Here is a 21,487-nt window from a genome sequence, read left to right as displayed (position 1 = left end):
TAAGGGAGGGGATGGAGGGGGAACAAACACCAGAAACGGATTTGACCAGACGCCACCAGGATTTGGAAGAGGGAGACAGATAAGAGAGTTCGGTCTTGAGAACGGAGAGATATTGTTTCCTGGCTCTCCTGAGGGTGGACACACACTTGTTTCGGGCTTTGTGAAAGGAAATGAGATTTCCTTCCGTTGGATTTGCTTTCCAGGAGACGAAGGCAAGTTGTTTCTGGGCAACAGCCTCACCACAAGATTCCGTGTACCATGGACGGGAGGAAGGGTATGACAACTGAAGACGAGATGGGATAAATCTGTGCATGAGAGAGAGCAATTTACTTTGGAAGAATTTCCCAGGATGAGTTGATGTCAGAGGTGGTAGAGATGGGAGACCAGTCCAGATGATTTATGGCTGCTTGAAGACCATGCCAGTTGGCCTGAGTGAAATGCCAGACTCGTCGACGCTGAGCAGGCTCCCTGAGGATGGTCAGAGAGATGTGCACTTTAACAAGGACATGATCAGATGATCCGATCGGAGCAGAAGAAGAGCAGCAGACATTTTCAGGGAAGTTAGTCATAACCAAGTCCAGAAGAGAAGATGTTCCGTTGACTGAGATCCGGGTCGGGAAATTGACAGATTGTGTCAGTCCCAGTGAGTCGCAGAAGTCCTTTGCTGAGGAGCCATGGCTGGTGAGAGAGGTACCCACACCCAGCCAACTGGCATGATGACAGTTGAAATCACCACATATGAGGAAGAGAGAGTTGGGATGAGTAGATAGAAGTTGGTCCATATCATCAGACAGCGAGATGTAGATGGAGTCATCACTGTTTGGTGGACGGTACAACACACATATGAACAAGAGGTGGGAGCGAAGGGGAAGCCGTAGCCAGAGGTATTCCTGGGGGTGAGGTGGAGAGAGTGCAGTGCAGGGCGAGTGAGGAAGAGAGTTTTTGATAAAGATAGCAACCCCGCCTCCAGGACGAGGCTCAGGTCTATCATACCGGAGGAGGGAGTAGCCCGGGAGAGATACTATGGAATCAGAGACATCATAAAGGAGGAAAGTTTCTGTTAAGCAGATCACGTCTGGTTTGACAGAAGCAACCTGTATGGAGAGATCAGTTAAGTTTGAACGAAGGCCCCGGATGTTTGAGGTCCATACCGTTAATGAAGAGGAAGGGGGAGCATCAGATACAGAACAGGGGGGAGGAGGGGTAGGGTAAGATGTGGAAGAGGTGGAAGAGGTAGGGAGAGCTGTTGAAGGTGTGTCAGAGATTTCAGAATAGCTTGGAGAAAGGGAAGGATGGGGCGGACAAAAGGTTTGATGGTGATTGGGTGAGCCACAATGAGGTGTTATTTGAGGAGGGGGAAGAGCGAGGCAGAAGGTTGGGGGAGATGGAGGTGAGAGTTTGAAGGGGGAAGAAGCGGGGAGGACGCTTTGAGGAGGGGGAGTGAGCGGGGGGAAATTGAGAAGCAATGAGGGTGGGGAGATTTGAAGGGGAGGGGTGAGGGGGGAGTTTGGGAGGGAAGGGACAAGGGGAGGGATTTGAAAGGGATGGGATATGGGGGAGATTTGGAGGGGAGGGGTGAGGCAGGAGTCTAGGAGGGGAGGGGCGAGGGGGCGTCTTGGCGGGGAGGGGTGAGGGGGTAGTTTAGGAGGGAGGGGGCAAGGGGGGAGATTTGAAAGGGATGGGTGATGGGGAAGATTTGGAGGGGAGGGGTGATGGGGAAGATTTGGAGGGGAGGGGTTATGGGGAAGATTTGGAGGGGAGGGGTGAGATTGGATTTTTGAAAGTGTACGATTTATGGGAAACGAACATTTATTGCAAAATGAGTTTCTTGTGACCTTCGAGTTAAAAATACGTTTAAGGACGCTGGATGGAGGATGGAGTGCAGGAGAGTTTAGGGAATGTAGAAAAAAGGCACTATAGGAGATGGATATTTTTTTTGGGATGAATTGATTTGGTGAGCAAGTCGAAAGCAGCCTTTTAAAGAAGAAGAAGAAAAAGGTGTTATAAAATATGACGGAATACATAACTTGAGGGGAAAGTGTAAACATTGAAGGTTAATGAGTGAAAACTATCTGGGGAAATGGGGGAGAAACACGTGGTCGAAGAACGAACGAACGAATAAGAATGAATAAACGAATGAGAACAGAGAAGGAATTTTATTATTATTATTATTTTTTTTTTTTTTTTTGAGTTGAGATTTACACAAGGAAGTAGGCTATGGGTGAAAAGACTGGGAATACAGAGAACGAAAGTTATTGGATCACAAACGACGGACCACTGAGAGAAAAACAAAGCCTCAAGGTTGTACAGTGCACACTGTACAAGGCCTTGCTCGCGACACGGCAAACAGACGATCAATTTATGAAAGATAAACACCGAGAAACAACCAAAGTTGCACACAATAACTTCACACACCGAAAGATAAATACAGTTTCGACAAAATACAATTGTGAACAGACTTAACTTCGAAAAACGTGGAGACCGTGTGGAGCTTCGAAAATCCCTGCCGCCGTCTCCAAGATCTCGCGAGATCTCCCCTCGAATGTAGCTGCCACACTGGTTAATGACCCTCTCAGACCACTGCATTTTTGATGAACCCACCCAGCGCACATTGTACATTGAATGGAGTTCACTCCGACACCCTTCCTGCACACAGCACAGGGCCACTTCCCAGTTCTTTCCACCTCACCACATGCTTTACCACTTGCCATCACCTTAGTCTTTCCGATATTCACCTTCAGACATTTTGTCTCCATACATTCATTCCTTCCACTTGTTCATCTTTTCCTTCAGTCCATCCATACTTTCCGCAATCAACACCAGATCATCTGCATACAACAACTCCCACGGTAAACCCTCCTTTACGTTCTCAGTCAGCACCTCCATCACAGCTACAAATAGTAGTGGACTTAGTACCGACCCCTGATGCACTCCCACCTTCACATCAAACTCACCACTGTTCCCGTCCTTCGTCCTTACAGCTGTGCGCGCTCTTTTGTACATTGCCATCACTACTCTGATCAACCATTCCTCCACTCCTAACTTCCTCAATGCCCTTTTTCTTTTTTTTTCTTTTTGTATACAAGATCGAGTCTCGTGAAAGAGCTAACATTAATCACACAAAAAGTCAAACCGACACATAAAACACAAAAAGGGGAGCAGTAGACAAGATGGGGAGAGAGGGGGAAGGACACGAACACAACATTTGAGAGCTGGGACATCGAGGGAAATGTGGGAGAGAGAGGGCTTGGGGGGAGGTGGGAGAGGTATAAAACATGTGGACACTGCAAGGACTTCCAGGAAAGAAGTTGGAATTTCAAAAAAGTGTATCTGGGGTGAATTAGCGGGGGTAGAAAATATCAAGGTTTTGGATGAGGGAAGATAAGAGATGGTGGTGAACAGCTGTTTTAAATGGGATTTTTAATGGGATTTTTTTGCTGGTGTTTATGTTTAATGGGATTTGTTTGCTGGTGTTTATGTTTAATGGGATTTGTTTGCTAGTGTTTATGTTTAATGGATTTGTTTGCTGGTGTTTATGTTTAATGGGATTTGTTTGCTGGTGTTTATGTTTAATGGGATTTGTTTAGTGGTGTTTAAGTTGAATATTATTTGTTTGGTGGTGTTTATGTTTCATGGGATTTGTTTGGTGGTGTTTATGTTCATTACTGTTCTGGAAATATATCTTGCATGAGATACATTTATTTACCATATATGTGGTGCTATTTTGGTGAAATGCTTTGTTGTGCTTATTGCTGTTCACAGATATAAAACTAATAGTTGATCGACAAGTTAATAATGGAGGATATGACGGAGCATTTAAACCTTCTAATAAGTGGTATTTTGGAGGGTTACCAAAACACATCATTGTCAATTTAAGGTATGATGCTTTGATTTCTCTTCTTTTTGTCAGTTTTGTAAGCCTTCAGTATCAATCTATCTCCTGCTTGTATTTCTGTCTATTTTAAATGTTTATGCATTGTACGTTTAAATATGGTTCATCCTGTTAGTCCTGTTCACACTATCAATACCGCTGTGCAGTTCCCTCTATCATTTTCAGAATGGTTATTTATTGTACACCATTCCTTTCCTATGCCATCTCCAGGCGCTGCATGCCATTATTGCCGGGCACCAAAGAGGGCCCAGCAATGACGTGCGCTGAGAGGGAGTACTGTACTCAGTTTCACTCTGGTTGTTTGTTAGTTTGTTTTCTTGTTTTCTTGTTTGTTTGTTTTCTTGTTTGTTTGTCCGGGCGATATCTCGGCCATCATTTGAGCTAGGAAGCTGGAATTTGGGCACAATAGTGAGTAAGTACTTTGTCAAAAACAGTATTTTTTTTTGTTTTTTGATTAATCAATTAATTGATCAGTTACTTCATTATTATCGATTAATTAAGTACTTATATATTTCCTTTCTCTTCTGGGCATTATCTCAGGCACATTTTGAGCGAGGAAGCTGATATTTGGACACTACAGTGACCAAGTGATGTGGCTGTAAAGGCTATTTTTGATTTATCGATTAATAAAATAATCGATTAATTATTTAATTATTCAATTAATGACTTAATTAATTACTTTTTGTAACGTTACAGATTTGGATGAAATGGTGGTGGTTTATGTATTCTATTTGCCAATTGATTTATTGCTTACTTTTTTTTAATGATTATCATTTCTTTATTTTCATTATTAATTATTTATTTATTTTCTTTCTCATCTGGGCAATATCTCAGGCACCATTTGAACGAGGAAGCTGATATTTGGACACGACAGTGACCAAGTGATGTGGCTATAAAGGATATTTTTGATTTATTGATTAATTACTTACAGATTAATAAATTAATTATTTCATTTTTCCAATTAATACAACAACAAAAACAACAACATGCATTTTAAGGCAATTTTCCCTGCGAGAGTGGGGGTTAGCCTTGCGGTCCCCATGACAATCTTCTCGATTTTGCCCTATTTTCTGCATCTCTCCTTGTTAACCCCCTTGCCCGCATTTCTTCTTCCACCATCTTTATCCAAGTCTTTCTCGGTCTTCCCCGTCCTCTACTTCCTTCTACATTCATTTCCATCACTCTTCTCAACCAGTCACTTTCATCCTTCCTCAACGCATGACCAAACCATCTCAACCTGTTCCTCTTCACAGCATCAATCACAGGCTCTATTCCCATCATCTTTCGCAATTCATCATTTGTCTTCCTCTCTCTCAACGATACTCCGCACATCCACCGAACCATTCGCATTTCCACCCTTTCCAGCCTTCGTTGCTGCTCTACATTCATGACCCATGTCTCGCTCCCATAAATCATAACACTTCTCACACATGCAGCATACACCTTTCCCTTCAGCTTCAACGACACTCCCCTCCTCATCAGCACGCCACTCAGTTCCCGAAACTTCTTCCATGCACATCTCACTCTAGCAACCGTTGCCGAGTCTGATCCACCTTCTCCATTCAGCATGTCTCCGAGGTAGCAAAATGTTTTCACACCTTCCAGCTTCACGCCATCTCCAAGATCCAACTCAACATTTCCTCCATCTGCAGCTCCCTCTGTGCACACCTTACATTTGAATGTAGCTGCCACACTGGTTAATGACCCTCTCAGACCACTACATTTTTGATGAACCCACTCAGCGCACATTGTACATTGAATGGAGTTCACTCCGACACCCTTCCTGCACACAGCACATGGCCACTTCCCAGTTCTTTCCACCTCACCACATGCTTTACCACTTGCCATCACCTTCGTCTTTCCTATATTCACCTTCAGACCTTTTGTCTCCATACATTATTTCCACTTGTTCATCTTTTCCTTCAGTCCATCCATACTTTCCGCAATCAACACCAGATCATCTGCATACAACAACTCCCACGGTAAACCCTCCTTTACGTTCTGAGCCAGCACCTCCATCACAGCTACAAATAGTAGTGGACTTAGTACCGACCCCTGATGCACTCCCACCTTCACCTCAAACTCAGCACTGTTCCCGTCCTTCATCCTTACAGCTGTGCGTGCTCTTTTGTACATTGCCATCACTACTCTGATCAACCATTCCTCCACTTCTAACTTCCTCAGTGCCCATGTCAATACTTCGCGTGGAACCCTATCGAATGCTTTCTCCGGATCAACAAACCCAAGAAACAACTTCTTCCTCTTCTCCATGTACTTCTCCTGCAACTGCCTCATAATAAAGAGTGCGTCTGTCATGCCTCTTCCTGGCATAAATCCAAACTGCATTTCGTCGATCTTCACCTTCTTCCTTATTCTCCTCTCCAACACCCTTTCCAATACCTTCATTCCATGCTCCAATAACTTTATCGCTCGGTACGAGCCGCACTACAGAGGGTCACCTTTCCCCTTGTATAGAGGGACGAGGGAACTCAGTTCCCAAGCCACTGGAATGCGGCCTTCTTTCACCACCAGATTACAGATCTCTGTCATTCTCTTCACACCCCAACTTCCTGCTGCCTTCAACATATCTCCCACAACTCCCGTCGGCCCTCCCGCTTTTCTACTTTTCATTGCTTTTATCGCTTCCTCAACTTCCTTCTCAGTTATCTTCTCTGCCGGTCCTAAAACTGGGTTACTCTCTATGTTGCCATCCCATTCATTCTCTGTATTCAACAGCATTTCCATATATCTTTTCCATCTTTCTTTAATTCCATCTGGGTCCACAACGATTTGTCCCACTTCATCCTTCAAGCAACTCACCCCCATCACATCACACCTCTCTTTCGCTATCTGCTTTGCAATCCTGAATACCGCTCTCTGACCCTCTTCCGAATCCAAGCGTTCTCCGAACATTTTCCTACATGCCTCCTGCGCCTTTGCTACCTCTTTCTTTGCAGCCTTCTTGGCTGCCTTATAACTTTCATGCTCTGCTTTTTCTGCTCCTGTACCTTTCGCCTTCTGCCACTCCTTGAACTTCTTCCTCTTCTCATCAATCCTCTTTCCAACTTCATCATCCCACCACCATGTTTCCGAGTGCCTCGGTGGTCCTTTTGTCCATCCACATACCTCACCAACGGCTCCCAACAGACTATCTTTCATTGACATCCAACCATGTTCAAGCTCAACCACATCATCCTCTACCCTACTCAGCCTCTCTTTTAAGGCCTCCCTTACTGTCACCTCTTTCAACCTCCACACCTTCATTCTTGGTTGGTACTTCACCCGCCGAGCTCTCCTCGCACCTTTCACCCTTATGTCGCGGACAACCAAGTGGTGCTGTGAAACAGCCTTCTCCCCCGGGATCACCTTTGTGTCCCGGAGGTGCCCCCTATCTCACCTGCGCACCATCAGGTAGTCAACGGTTGTCGTCGACCCACCTGACGTGTATGTAATAAGCTTATTATCCTCTTTCTGGAACTGAGTATTACAAATCAACAGATCAGCTCCATCAGCAAACTCCAAAATCCTTTCACCTTCTCCATTTCTCACACCATATCCGTAACCCCCATGAACTCCCTCAAAACAGTCCATACTACTTCCCACATGTCCATTTAGGTCTCCTCCAACCACAACAACTTCCTCATCTTTCACGTTTTCCATCAGCTTCTCTATCGCACACCAGAACTTGTCCTTCTCTTCATCGCTCCGACCAACCTGCGGAGCATATCCCGAGATGACGTTCACCAAGAGCTTTCCAATCATCATTTTCACCATCATCAACATATCACTCACTCTAGTCACACTCACCACACTGTCTACAAACTCCTCAGAAAACAGGACACCAACACCATTCACGCCCTCCGGGCACCCTTGCCACACAAACTTGTATTTCTGTCCCTGCCTACCCTTCACCATTCTCACACCACTTCCCTTCCATCTCGTCTCTTGCACACAACATATGTCCATTCTTCTTCTGACCAATACTTCCACCACTTCTCCTGATCTTCCTGTCATTGTCCCTACATTCCATGTCCCAAACCTCAGAAACTGATCTCCACTTTGGGCTGTAATTCCAATTAATGACTTATTTAATTGATTTCTAAAAGTTACAGCCTCGGAAGAAGCATTGATGCTTTACGTATGCTATTAGCCAATTGATTAAGAAAATATTTTATGATCATTATTCATTGATTTTAATTATGCAATTAATCAATCAATTATTGTACACCTCTCCCACCCAATACAGTCTCTATGAACTGCACGGCAGTGTTGCTGTGCACCTAAGGCGCCCCGGAAATGCCGCGCTGGAGAATATTTATTTATTTGGCATGGAGGCGGTGTACTTTGAATGTATCTGTACTTGTTGTACACCGCTCCTTTCCTGTGCCATCTCCAGGCGCTGCATAACGTCATTGCCGGGCATCGAAGGGGGCCCGGCAATGACGCACGCTGAAAGGGAGTGCTCAGTTTTCACTTTGGTTGTTTGTTTGTTTGTTTTCTTGTTTGTTTGTCCGGGCGATATCTCAGCCATTCCTTGAGCTGTGACGCTGAAATTTGGGCACCATCGCGAGCAAGTGCTTTGGCAAAAACAATATTTTTTGATTTTTGATTAATCAAGTAATTGATTAGTTCTTTAATTATTATCGATTAAAGGAGAACGGACATGACCAAAACAACTTTTCAGATTTCGAAACATAAACATATCTTAAACACTTCCATTGAGTTCATTTCACAAATATATTCGTGGTTTTATTAGAATTTGTCAAAATATCGCCGAACAAGCAAAATCAGTTTTGTCAAAACCGCAAACCGGAAATGATGTTTGCGAAGTAACCCAGTTTTTCGTTCTTAAAGCCTTGTTGGCTTCGTGACGATCAGAACATCGCTTTGTTTTCGTTACGATCAGTTGGAATCATGCCCAGTCGTTGTGTGGCTGCTGCTAGTGCGTGCCCGTACGTGCGGGGAGGTAAGTACATGGACATACGTACGTTGACGTACGTACCAAAAATAAGGCCTCACTGTCCGGAAGTTCGCATATCGCAGTTACGATTAATCGCAAATTAGTTTTAATGGCCAAGTATTCAATTTTCAAACCGCGAGGCAGAAACAACAAACACACGCGGTTCCTTCGCTGTAGCTTGACCGTACGTGCAAAGAAAAATTAAAACTTGCATCGTTCCTTCGGTCTTCGCTCTCGTCCTTCGCCGTTCCTTCGCTCTCGTCCTTAGCTGTTCCTTCGTTCACATACAAAACGTATGTGTTTGCTAAATAAATGGCCATAACTTGGTAACCACTTGTCCGATTAATAGCAAACCTTGAAAAGGCACATCATGGAATCCATCATTGCTTCAGATATTAAATCTTTCCTCTTCTCCAATGGCTTGATCTCTGATCATCAATTTGGTTTCAGACCTGGTCACTCTACTCTGGACATGCTGCTTCTGCTTTCTCAACAATGGATGGAGGTCCTCAACGCCAAACAGGAAATTAGAGCTGTCTCCCTTGACATTTCACGTGCCTTCGATACAGTCTGGCACCCTGCTCTGCTCTCCAAACTCTCCTCCTTTGGTATCCATGGAAATCTCCACGCATGGCTGGCGGACTTCCTCTCTGGTCGTAGTCAACGTGTGGCCCCGAATGGGTTTCTCTCATCTCCTCTTCCTGTTCAGGCTGGAGTTCCCCAAGGTAGTGTTCTGGGCCCTGTGCTTTTTCTGGTCTTCATCAATGATCTCTCTGACTCTCTTGAAAATCCTCTCTATCTCTTTGCTGACGACTCTACTCTCTGTCGCTCCATTCCTCATCCCTCAGATCGGCAGTCTGCAGCCTCCTCACTCTCTGCAGACCTGGACAAAATCACAGACTGGTCAAACAAGTGGAACATGTCTTTCAATCCTGACAAATCTCACACTCTTACAATGTCTCTCCGAAAGGACCGACTGGACAACCCTCCCATCTACTTTCTCAACAATCCTCTCCAAGAAGTTCTGTCGCTCAAGCTTTTGGGTCTCACTATCTGCCATGATCTTTCTTGGGAAAACCACATTTCCAAGCTGGCCTCCAAAGCCAGTCGCCGACTGGGCATCCTCTGTCGTGCGAAGTCCTTCCTTGGCACACCTGAGCTCCTCACCACATACAAGGCTTTCATCCGCAGCTCAATGGAATACTGTTCCCCCCTCTGGGCTGGTGCTCCTGCCTCACACCTTGCTCGGCTTCACGCTGTTGAGGCCAAAGCTTTCAGAATCATTGGAATCTCCTGCGATGTAGTCAACGCCGAGGGCCTTTCACTCACTCACCGCAGGCAGGTTGGTGGTCTTTCTGTCTTCTACCGACTCCTCTCCGGCCTTGCTCCCCCAGCTCTCTCTGTGCTCTGTCCCCCCAATATTCCTTCAGGTCGCACAAGATCTGCCTGCAACCCTCTTATGGTTAAACTGCCAAAGTCTAGGCTCTCTGCTCACCTTCACTCTTTCATTCCCCTTTTCTCCCGCCTCTGGAACAAACTCCCCCACTCCCTTCAATCCCACTCCTCCCTCCAGGTCTTTAAAACAGCTGTTCACCCCCATCGAAAACCTTGATCTTTTCTACCCCCGGTAATTCACCCCAGAGTCCTTGCAGTGTTCATATGTTTTAATCCTCTCCCACCTCCCCCCAAGTCCTCCCGATGTCCCTGCTCTCAAATGTTGTGTTTGTGTCCTTCCCCCTCTTCCCCCTCTCTTTTGTGTCCTTCCCCCTCTCTCCCCCTCTCTCCCCATCTTGTCTGCCGCTCCCCTTGTTTTTTGTGTTTTGTGTGTCGGTTTGTCTTTTTGTGTGATTAATGTTAGCTCTTTCACGAGCCTCGATCTTGTATACAAAAAAAAAAAAAAAAAAATCCTCAGGTCCCCAGCAATATACCTGGCAGGTTTCACTTAGATCGGACCAGTGGTTGTCGAGAAACAGCGGTCACAGACATGCACACAGACAGACACGCAGACACACAGAGATTGCTTGCATTATATAGAGTGCTATAATGATACAATTACAACTGATACACCTGCAGTGCTGCACTAAGTCAATAAAGTCGTATTTCGTTACTGTGTTTCTATCCATTTCTTGCCTCACAGCACCGAACATTAATTAAATATTAGTTATGTATTCCATTGACCAGAAAAAGAAACTTTTTCAATTAAAAAAGAGACATAAAAATGAATACCATTCAGTATTTTGGAGGCGCCCGAGATCAAAATCGATCGCCGTTGTGTCTGTGTCCGACGATTTCTCTTCTTCACTCTCTGGACGGTATGGTTCGAATCTGTATGGGAGAATCGAGTGTGATTCCCCAAGATTATTAACTTTCTCTTCATTTTCCGCATCAGATTGCTCAGAAATATCGCTGATATCCAGACTTACGCAACTATCGGAGTCGGTGTCTGCCATTGTTTACTATTGCGCAGTCACATCAGCTTCCTCCGATGACGTCACGATGATGATGATAGTCATCACCGGATGCTGGCCGGCGCCAGATAAATCGTCTGCTATTGGCATTTTAAAACTCGGATATCTCACGATTCACGTATGCTAGAGCAACAATTTTTGTGCCAAACTTAATCTTTTTTGTTGCTACAATTAATTAATCTTAAGCATTTGATGTCTATACTCATGTCCGTTCCCCTTTAATTAAGTACTTGTTTATTTCCTTTCTCATCTGGCAATATGTCAGGCACATTTTGAGCTAGGAAGCTGATATTTGGACACGACAATGACCAAGTGATTTGGCTGTAAAGACTACTTTTGATTTATTGATTAACCAATTAATCGATTAATTCTTTAATTATTCAATTATTGGCTTGTTTAATTTTTTGTTTTTAAGTTACAGATTCGGATGAAACGGTGATTGTTTAGGTATTCTATTAGCCAATTGATTGATTATTTAATTATTTTATGATTATTATTTATTTCTTTTCATTATTAATCATTTATTTATTTTCTTTCTCATCTGGGCAATATCAGGCACCTTTTGAGCTCGGAAGCTGATATTTGGACACTACAGTGACCAAGTGATGTGGCTATAAAGGATTTTTTTGATTTATTGATTGATCAATTAATCGATTTATTATTTATTGATTAATCAATTCATTTTTTTTTTCAAGTAATGATTTGTTTAATTAATTTTCTAAACGTTACAGCTTCGAATGAAACACTGGTGGTTGAGGTGGATGCTGGTGGATGGTGTCTGGTGTGGATGCTATTAGCTGGTGGATGCTATTAGCCAATTGATTAAGAAATTATTTTACGATTATTATTTATTGCTTTTAATTCCGCAATTAATCAATCAATTATTGTACACCTCTCCCTCCCAATACTGTGTATATGTGCTGCACAGCGGTATTGCCAGGAACCCCGGCAATGCCACGCTGGAGGATGTTATTTATTTATTTGGCATAGGGGCGGTATACTTTGAATGTATCTGTACTTGTCTGTAATTTATTTAGGCCTGAGGTTCAGCATCACAGTTATTCAGGCTGCATGCGAGGAATCAAAATTCTTGATGGACAGAAACCTCGTCTTCTTCAATCACTGAATGCTGTTGGCATTCAAAGTGGCTGCCAACTGGAGGTCAGGGTGCACTCATTACTCTCACATGTCTGTTGTTTATGAAAATGGAGGTTTTTAATGAAGAAAGATTTTTAAATGATATTTCTCATCCCTAACCCCAACCCTAACCCTAACTGTGCGTGTTTGTAAATATTTGCCAAATAATGTGTGTAAATCAGTCATCATGAACTCTTTTTGTATTCCAATATTTACAGTTGGAAACCCGATTTGGATCATACAAATAAATGTGAGGATGAGTTATTCGGCATCAGTGATGATACATTTGCTGTTTATGGATCAGTTGGGCAGTGGTTGGTCATAACATTCAAATTGTGTTTGTGTACGTAATATGTAGATGGCCCCTAAGTGACCTTTACCATGAGCTGCTCACTCTCCCCTATCTCACTTCAACCTCAATTCTAAAACTCAGCCCAAGATGCACTGATTGTAATCGGATGTGGTTCTCCTACAACCCGCTTTTATGATCAACAGAATTGAGCGAAAAGCTACCATTTGTTTTTTGTGTGTGTTTGCAAAGTCGAGGATCGTGGAAGAGCTTGAATGCTGAATAGATCAGGACACAACAGAACAAAATGAACAGCAGAAAAAATGGGAAAACACCAACAGCAGGGTTGAAGGATAAAATAGAGGGAGACTTGGACAAAGAAGGAAAGTGGGGATAAAAGAGGGGTAAGGGAGGATGCATGGGATGGACAAGATGGATACAGAAGCAAACGCTCAGGAAGGAAGAACTAGAAATTTGGAAGGAGGTGAGCTTAGAGATGGAAGGGAGGGGTTTAATGGGGAGAGATAATATTATGGTTTTCGATAGGGGGTTATCTGACATGATGGGAAACAGTTGTCTTGAACACCTGGAGGGAAGAATGAAATTAAAGAGGATGTGGAAATCGATTCCACAGGCAAGAAAAAAGAGGAACAAATGAGTGGAGGTGAGCAGTGATTCTGGATTATTGGAGTTTAACCAGAATGAAGTTGATTTCTCCACGTGTACTGTTGACTCATCCTGTATTTTCTGTCCAGGTGTGCTGTTCGCCCCGCCCCCATTAACTCCTTGCCATCCACCGTTTGCCCTTCACATGACTCGTGGTGGTCCCTCTCGGCTCTCCCCCCGTTGGTATTTTTGTGCACATAAGATTGTTCACGGTTCTGTTTAAATATTATTTAAATATGTATAACCTTTCCCCTTCAGTGTTTTACTCAGTAGTATTTTACAACACGCTGTTTTTCTTCCTATTTAAAAGGCTTTTCTCAATTTCCTCTCCAACTCATTCCACCTCAAAAAAAAGAAATTCAATATCTTATACGTCTCCCTCACTACATGGTCTAAATTCACATTCATTCCATCCCTCCTCCATCATTCTGAACCGGATTGCTAACTTGAAAATCACAACAAACCCAATTTGTTTTCAATGCTCGCCTTTCATTAATCATCCACTTTCTAAACTCCCCTCTTGCCCCTCCCATCCAAATCCCTCCCCTTGCACCTACACTCCTAAACTCCCCCCTTGCCCCACCACTCTTAAACTCCCCCCCGACCCCTCCACTCCTGAACTCCCCCCTTGCCCTTCCACTCCTGAACTCCCCCCTTGCCCTTCCCCTCCTAAACTCCCCCCTCACTCCTCCCCTTCAAAACTCCCCCCCAACCCCTCCCATTCAAATCTCCCCCCATACCATTCCTCTCCAATTCTCCCTCCTCCCCCCTCCTCTTCAAAGCTGCCTCCTCCCCACTTCGTCTCCCTTCTATCTCATACCTCCACCCCCCCAACCTTCTTCTTTCCTCTGCCCCCCCTCAAACAACCCCTCTCTGTGCCTCATCCCTTCACCTTCAAACCTTTCATCCTCCTCATCCTTCCCTTTCTTAGAACTCTTCTGCAATCGCTGACACACTAACAACTGCTCTCCCTACCTCCCCCTCTCATCCTTCATCTTACCCTACTCCTCCCCTCCCCTGTCCTGTACCCGATGCTCCCCCTCTCTCTTCATTAATGGTATGGACCTCAAACATCCGGGGCCTTCGCTCAAACCTGACTGATCTCTCCATACAGGTTGCTTCTGACAATCCAGACTTGATCTGCTTAACAGAGACTTTCCTCCTTCAAGATGTCTCTGATTCCTTAATATCTCTTCCTGGTTACTCCCTCCTCCGGTATGATAGACCTGAGCCTCTGCCTGGTGGTGGGGTGGCTATCTTTATCAAAACTCTCTTCCTCACTCTCCTTGCACTGCCCTCTCTCCTCCTCACCCCCAGGAGTACCTCTGGCTACGGCTTCCTCTCCGCTCCCACCTTTTGTTCATATGTGTTCTGTACCGTCCCCCAAACAGTGATGACTCCATCTACATTTCACTGTCTGACAACATGGACCAACTTCTATCCACTCATCCCAACTCTCTCTTCCTCATATGTGGTGACTTCAATTGTCATCATGCCACCTGGTTGGGTGTGGGTTCCTCTCTCACCAGTCATGGCACCTCAGCAAAGGACTTCTGTGACTCACTGGGATTGACACAATCTGTCAATTTCCCGACCCGGATCTCAGCCAATGGAGTATCTTCTCTTCTAGACTTGGTTATGACTAACTTCCCTGCTAATGTCTGCTGCTCTTCTTCTGCTCCAATCGGTTCTTCTGATCATGTGCTTGTCAAAGTGGACATCTCTCTGGCCATTCTCAGAGAGCCTCCTCAGCGTCGACGAGTCTGGCATTTCACTCAGGCCGACTGGGACGGTCTTCAAGCAGCCATCAATCGTCTGGATTGGTCTCCCATCTCCACTGCCTCTGACATCAATTCTTCCTGGGAATTCTTCCAAAGCAAACTGATCTCTCTCATGCACAGATTTATCCCATCTCGCCTTCAGTTGTCTTACCCTTCCTCCCGTCCATGGTACACTGAATCTTGTGGTGAGGCAGTTGCCCTGAAACAACTTGCCTTTGCCTCTTGGAAGGCTAATCCAACTGAAGGAAATCTCAGTTCCTTCCACCAAGCTCGGAACAAGTGTGTGTCTACCCTCAGGAGTGCCAGGAAGCACTATCTCTCCTCACTCAAGAATGAACTCTCAAACCTGTCTCCTTCCTCCAAATCCTGGTGGCGTCTGGTCAAATCCGTTTCTGGTGTTTGTTCCCCCTCCATCCCCTCCCTTACCTCAAATGACCACACAGTTGACATCGCACGTGACAAAGCCGAATGCCTCAACTCTGTGTTTGCCTCAAAATCCTTAGTCCCAAACCCATCTCTCTCTGTTCCCACCTTTCCCAGTCGAACCAAACTGCTCCTGGACTCTGTGACCTTCTCTCCTGACAAGGTGGAGGAGTTTTTGTCAAACCTCGACTCTGATTCTGCAACTGGACCAGATGGCATCAGCCCACGGGTCCTAAAATCCTGCTCTGCCGCTCTATCTCACCCTCTCTCTGTTCTTTTCACCCTATCCTTTGCTCAAGGTCATCTGCCAGCATCCTGGAAATCAGCAAACATTACCGCTTTACACAAAAAAGGTGCAAAAACAGATCCTTGCAACTACAGACCAATCAGCCTGCTCCCAATTATCAGCAAAGTCATGGAATCCATCATTGCTTCGGATATGAAATCTTTCCTCTTCTCCAATGGCTTGATCTCTGATCATCAATTTGGTTTCAGACCAGGTCACTCTACTCTGGACATGCTGCTTCTGCTGTCTCAACAATGGATGGAGGTCCTCAATGCCAAACAGGAAATCAGAGCTGTCTCCCTTGACATATCACGTGCCTTCGATACGGTCTGGCACCCAGCTCTGCTCACCAAACTCTCCTCCTATGGTATCCATGGAAATCTCCATGCATGGCTTGCGGACTTCCTCTCTGGTCGTAGTCAACGTGTGGCCCTGAATGGATTTCTCTCATCTCCCCTTCCCGTTCAGGCTGGAGTTCCCCAAGGCAGTGTGCTGGGCCCTGTGCTTTTTCTGGTCTTTATCAATGATCTCTCCGACTCTCTGGAAAATCCTCTGTATCTCTTTGCTGATGACTCCACTCTCTGCCGCTCCATTCCTCTTCCCTCAGATCGGCAGTCTGCAGCCTCCTCACTCTCTGAAGACCTGGACAAAATCACAGACTGGTCAAACATGTGGAACATGTCTTTCAATCCTGACAAATCTCACACTCTTACTATGTCTCTCCGAAAAGATCGACTGGACAACCCTCCCATCTACTTTCTCAACAATCCTCTCCAAGAAGTTCTGTCGCTCAAGCTTTTGGGTCTCACCATCTGCCATGATCTTTCTTGGGAAAACCACATTTCCAAGCTGGCCTCCAAAGCCAGTCGCCGACTGGGCATCCTCCGTCGTGCGAAGTCCTTCCTAGGCACACCTGAGCTCCTCACCACATACAAGGCTTTCATCCGCAGCTCAATGGAATACTGTTCTCCCCTATGGGCTGGTGCTCCTGCCTCACACCTGGCTCGGCTTCACGCTGTTGAATCCAACCAAAGCTTTCAGAATCATTGGAATCTCCCGCGATGAAGCTATCTCTGAGGGCCTTTCACTCACTCACCGCAGGCAGGTAGGTGGTCTTTCTGTCTTCTACCGACTCCTCTCCGGCCTTGCTCCCCCAGCTCTCTCTGTGCTCTGTCCCCCAAATATTCCTACAGGTCGCACAAGATCTGCCAGCCACCCTCTGATGGTTAAACTGCCGAAATCTCGGCTCTCTGCTCACCTTCACTCTTTCATTCCTCTTTTCTCCCGCCTCTGGAACAAACTCCCACACTCACTTCAATCACACTCCTCCCTCCAGGTCTTCAAAACAGCTGTTCACCACCATCTCTTATCTTCCCCCATCCAAAACCTTGATCTTTTCTACCCCCACTAATTCACCCCAGATCCACCTTGTTTGAAATTCCAACTTCTTTCCTGGAAGTCTTGGCAGTGTCCATATGTTTTATACCTCTCCCACCACCCCCCCCCCCCTTCCCATGCCTCCCTCCCAAAGCCCTCTCCCTCCCACAGTTCTCTCGATGTCTCCATGTCTCTCGGTCCCTGCTCTCAAATGTTGTGTTTGTGTCCTTCCCCCTCTCTCCCCATCTTGTCTACCGCTCCCGATGTTATTTGTTTTGTGTGTCTGTTTGTCTTTCTGTGTGATGAATGTTCGCTCTTTCACGAGCCTCGATCTTGTATACAAAAAAACAAAAAAACAAAAATTGTGGACAGAGTGTGCCCTGCAGAAACCTGTGGGGGAGGGTGGGGGTGTGGGGGGGGGGGGGATGATCAAGATGAAATCCGATCCGATCAAGATGAAATTTCTTGAGCGTCATCTCGGGATAAATTGGTGGGGGGAAAAAAGAATGATGTCATCGGTCACTTGTTTTGGCCGCCATATTTGTTTTTAACACAAAAGCCTTAAAAACCACTTAAAACACATCCTGGCGAGGGTCTGCAATCCCTGATTGCTCTTTCTTGTTAAAGGATTTTGTTAAACAGATGATGTCCTGTTTATCAGCAACTGTCTGGATTGAGAGATCTGTCAAGTCGGAGTGGAAGCCTCGGATGCTTGAGGTCCATCAGAGACTCACATACAGTGCCGTTAGATAGACTGCACTAACCCTGTGAATTACATCACGAGGTGAATTAAACTTAATGCGAGATTTTATCTCAACTATGGGGTCGCTCAAAGTAATAATGTCCATCGCTTTGCCAGGATGCCTGGAGGTACGCACACTCACCTCTAAGCTGACTAGTCTGGGTTTGAATCTCGGCCCAACGATAAACTGTCATCCTGGTGTTTCACACGCAGAGTGATTCATGAATAATGTGTGTGCTGTCCCTCGGGTGGATGGTAAACTGGGTATCCTGTGTGCCTGTATTAGTTGGTGGATGTTAAGCATCCCACAGTGTCCTTCATGAAGAGTAGGCGAGCCATCACCGGCACCTTGCCCAAATTCCAAATTATTACCCTAACCCACAGAGGGCATTGGCTGTACATCTGTGCCCTGAGCGAATGATGCTGCCCGCAGACTTGTGCTGCGCACAAAAGAAGAACCACTTTGCCACATTCTGGCATCACTTTGATGTTGGGTGGTGTATTTTTGACCAAAAATGTCACCACAAACCATTCTCCCTTTTTTTTTTTTTCTTTTTTTTTTTTTGCAGCATTTTACAAAACAGGCGCATTCCTCTGAATAACCGTGAATAAACTATCTTTCTGTTACTGCAGTTTATTACATCACTCTTGATTGAAGTTTGATCAAATCACCTAACTCTCATCTGCTCTGCAACACCACCTCCTAACAACGTTTGTTTCATCGCTAGTTGTGAGATTTGTGCAGAAGAGCAGTGAAAATGTTCCCGACACATGTTGCAGAAAGCCTACAGGGCAGAAGTTGAACCGGGAGGGTTTGTGGAACTTCCCAAGAATGGCATGTTTCTAGGCGTTGATACAAAAATTTCTTTCACATTCTCTACGAATAGTTCTTCTGCTTTGCTCCTGTATGGGGGGAGCAAACCGTGGGCTGCCTCGGTAAGTGAATATAATTATTTTGCAGCTTTCAGCCAAACAATATTTTGATTTTGAGGCTGCTATGAGCTATTGGTGAACTTTGGTCAAAGGTTGTTTTCAACTATCCCATTTTGTATATGAACCTGCATCTCCGGGTATACTGTTGAAATACTGATGCATTGACCTTGATAAATAACCAAGGATGGCCTGCTTTCCTTACCTTCTTTATGCAATCCTTCGTCCATTACAGCCAAACATGTGATAATCACATGAGTCGAAAATTTGAAGCCTTATTGTTCAGTCATCACCACATCTTGGACTCCAAGCAGGAAGCTTCTCTCTTGTTCAACTGAGGTGGTCTCTTATAGTTTGAGCCAATGAATATGTCCCAAGTTACAGCCACGTGAAAAAGTAAGTACACCCCATGTAAAGTTTTGACTTTTTCAACATATTTCAACATACAGCTATTTGATCTTCATTTCAACAATATTGATAGATAAAGATGATATAATATAACAAATATCATGAAACATTTATATTTTGGAGTCCATTGTATAATTTAAATAAACATAAATGCAAATTTCGCATGTGGAAAAAGTAAGTACACCCTTGGCTCTAATAGGTGTTATTGCCCCCTTTGGCAGAAACAACCTCAAGTAGGCGTTTCTTATAACTGTCTATCAATCTCTGATATCATTGGTAGTAGTCATTGTAGTCATCCTCAAGTAGTCATTGGCGTCAGAAAGGGCATCCAGCCATAAAAACATTGCCTCAAACAGGGAACCATGATTGTCATGGGGCCCGCAAGACTAACCCCTGCTCTAGCTGGGAAAATGGCCTTAAAACGATCATTCATTCATTCATTCATTCATTCAGTCTCTGACATCGACTGCGAGAAATTTTTGCCCACTCCTCCATGCAGAATTCTTTCCGCTGTGCGATGTTTGAGGGGTTTCTTGCATGCACAGCTCGTTTCAAATCCCCCCACAAAATCTCGATGGGATTTAGATCCGGGCTTTGACTTGGCCATTCCAGAACCCTCCATTTCTTTCTTTTCAGCCATTCCTTGGTGGATTTACTGGTATGTTTAGGGTCATTGTCATGTTGCAAGGTCCACCTTCGGTTGAGCTTCAACTTTCCGACAGATGGCCTCACATTATCCCCAAGCACCCTCTGGTGCAATGAAGAATTCATAGTGGATTCCATGATGGTGAGCTGCCCAGGCCCTGATGCAGCAAAGCTGCCCCAAACCATAATATTTCCACCACCATGCTTTTCAGTTGGTATCAGGTTCTTGTGGTCAAATGCTGTCTTTGGTTTTCGCCAAACAGGTCTTCTGGTACTGTGGCCAAATAGCTCTACCTTTGACTCATCTGTCCAGAGCACATTGTTCCAGAAGTGCTGGTCTTTCCCAGGTGTTCATTGGCAAACTTTAGTCTTGCCCTGATGTTGTTTCTGGACAGCAAAGGTATCCTGGCACACCTCCCATGTAGATCAAATTTGTGCAGCCTCTTTCTAATGGTAGACTCGTGCACTTTGACATCAACAGTGGCAAGAGCTACCTGTAGGTCCCGTAATGACATTCTGGGGTTCTTAGAGACTTCTTTCAGCATCTTGCGGTCTGCTCTCAGGCTGAACTTGCTGGGGTGGCCTGGCCTGAACAAGTTGGCAGTTGTTTGGAATCTTCTCCACTTGTAGATGATCTTCCGGACAGTCGAATGATTGATTTCAAATTGTTTGGAGATCTTTTTAAATCCCTTCCCAGACTCGTAGGCATCTATAACCTTCTTTCTGAAGGCCTCAGAGAGCTCTTTTGATCGAGGCATGGTGGCGCCGCACACTTCAACAACAAAGAGCAAACCAAACTAAAGGTCTGAGGTTTAAATAAGACAGGGTCCTCCAAGATCCTCTCTAACCATGTTCTAATCGTTTGCACCTGAGCTGGTGCACCTGATTCTAATTTTAGGTATTTGAAGTAGTGATAAATGTAAGGGTGTACTGACTTTTTCCACATGCAAAATTTGCATTTATGTTTATTTAAATTATACAATGGACTATAAAATGTAAATACAACAACACAACAACAACATGCATTTTAAGGCCATTTTCCCTGCTAGAGCAGGGGTTAGCCTTGCGGTCCCCATGACAATCTTCTCCATTTTGCCCTATTTTCTGCATCTCTCCTTGTTAACCCCATTGCCCGCATTTCTTCTTCCACCATCTTTAGCCAAGTCTTTCTCGGTCTTCCCCGTCCTCTACTTCCTTCTACATTAATTTCCATCACTCTTCTCAACCAGTCACTTTCATCCTTCCTCAACACATGACCAAACCATCTCAACCTGTTCCTCTTCACAGCATCAATCACAGGCAATATTCCCATCATCTTTCGCAATTCATCATTTGTCTTCCTCTCTCTCAACGATACTCCGCACATCCATCGAACCATTCGCATTTCCACCCTTTCCAGCCTTCGTTGCTGCTCTACGTTCATTACCCATGTCTCGCTCCCATAAATCATAACACTTCTCACACATGCAGCATACACCTTTCC

The 21,487-nt window shown here is 44.9% G+C and overlaps 1 protein-coding gene across 3 annotated transcripts in view; it reads left to right on the top strand.

Moving 5' to 3' along the window:
* LOC137436665 (laminin subunit alpha-1-like) overlaps positions 1-21,487 on the top strand; it is a 296,063-nt gene that overhangs the window by 253,414 nt on the left and 21,162 nt on the right. For 2 of the 3 annotated variants that reach the window (XR_013624965.1, XM_078786676.1), the window contains exons 51-53: positions 3,763-3,877; positions 12,358-12,481; positions 18,802-18,957. Coding sequence is in view for 2 of the 3 variants with exons in the window: in XM_078786676.1 (XP_078642802.1) it covers positions 3,763-3,877; positions 12,358-12,481; positions 18,802-18,957 (395 nt within the window). In the remaining variant the exon portion in view is untranslated. Of the gene's footprint in view, positions 1-3,762; positions 3,878-12,357; positions 12,482-18,801; positions 18,958-21,487 lie in introns of those variants that run through there. The other variant, XM_078786677.1, reaches the window with a different exon arrangement.

Source organism: Myxine glutinosa, chromosome 11 (assembly GCF_964187855.1).
Source record: "Myxine glutinosa chromosome 11, kmMyxGlut1.1, whole genome shotgun sequence".
In the NCBI taxonomy this organism is placed as follows: domain Eukaryota; kingdom Metazoa; phylum Chordata; class Myxini; order Myxiniformes; family Myxinidae; genus Myxine; species Myxine glutinosa.
The sequence above is the reverse complement of the archived record's forward strand: the minus strand, read 5'-3'. Positions and strand labels throughout refer to the sequence as shown.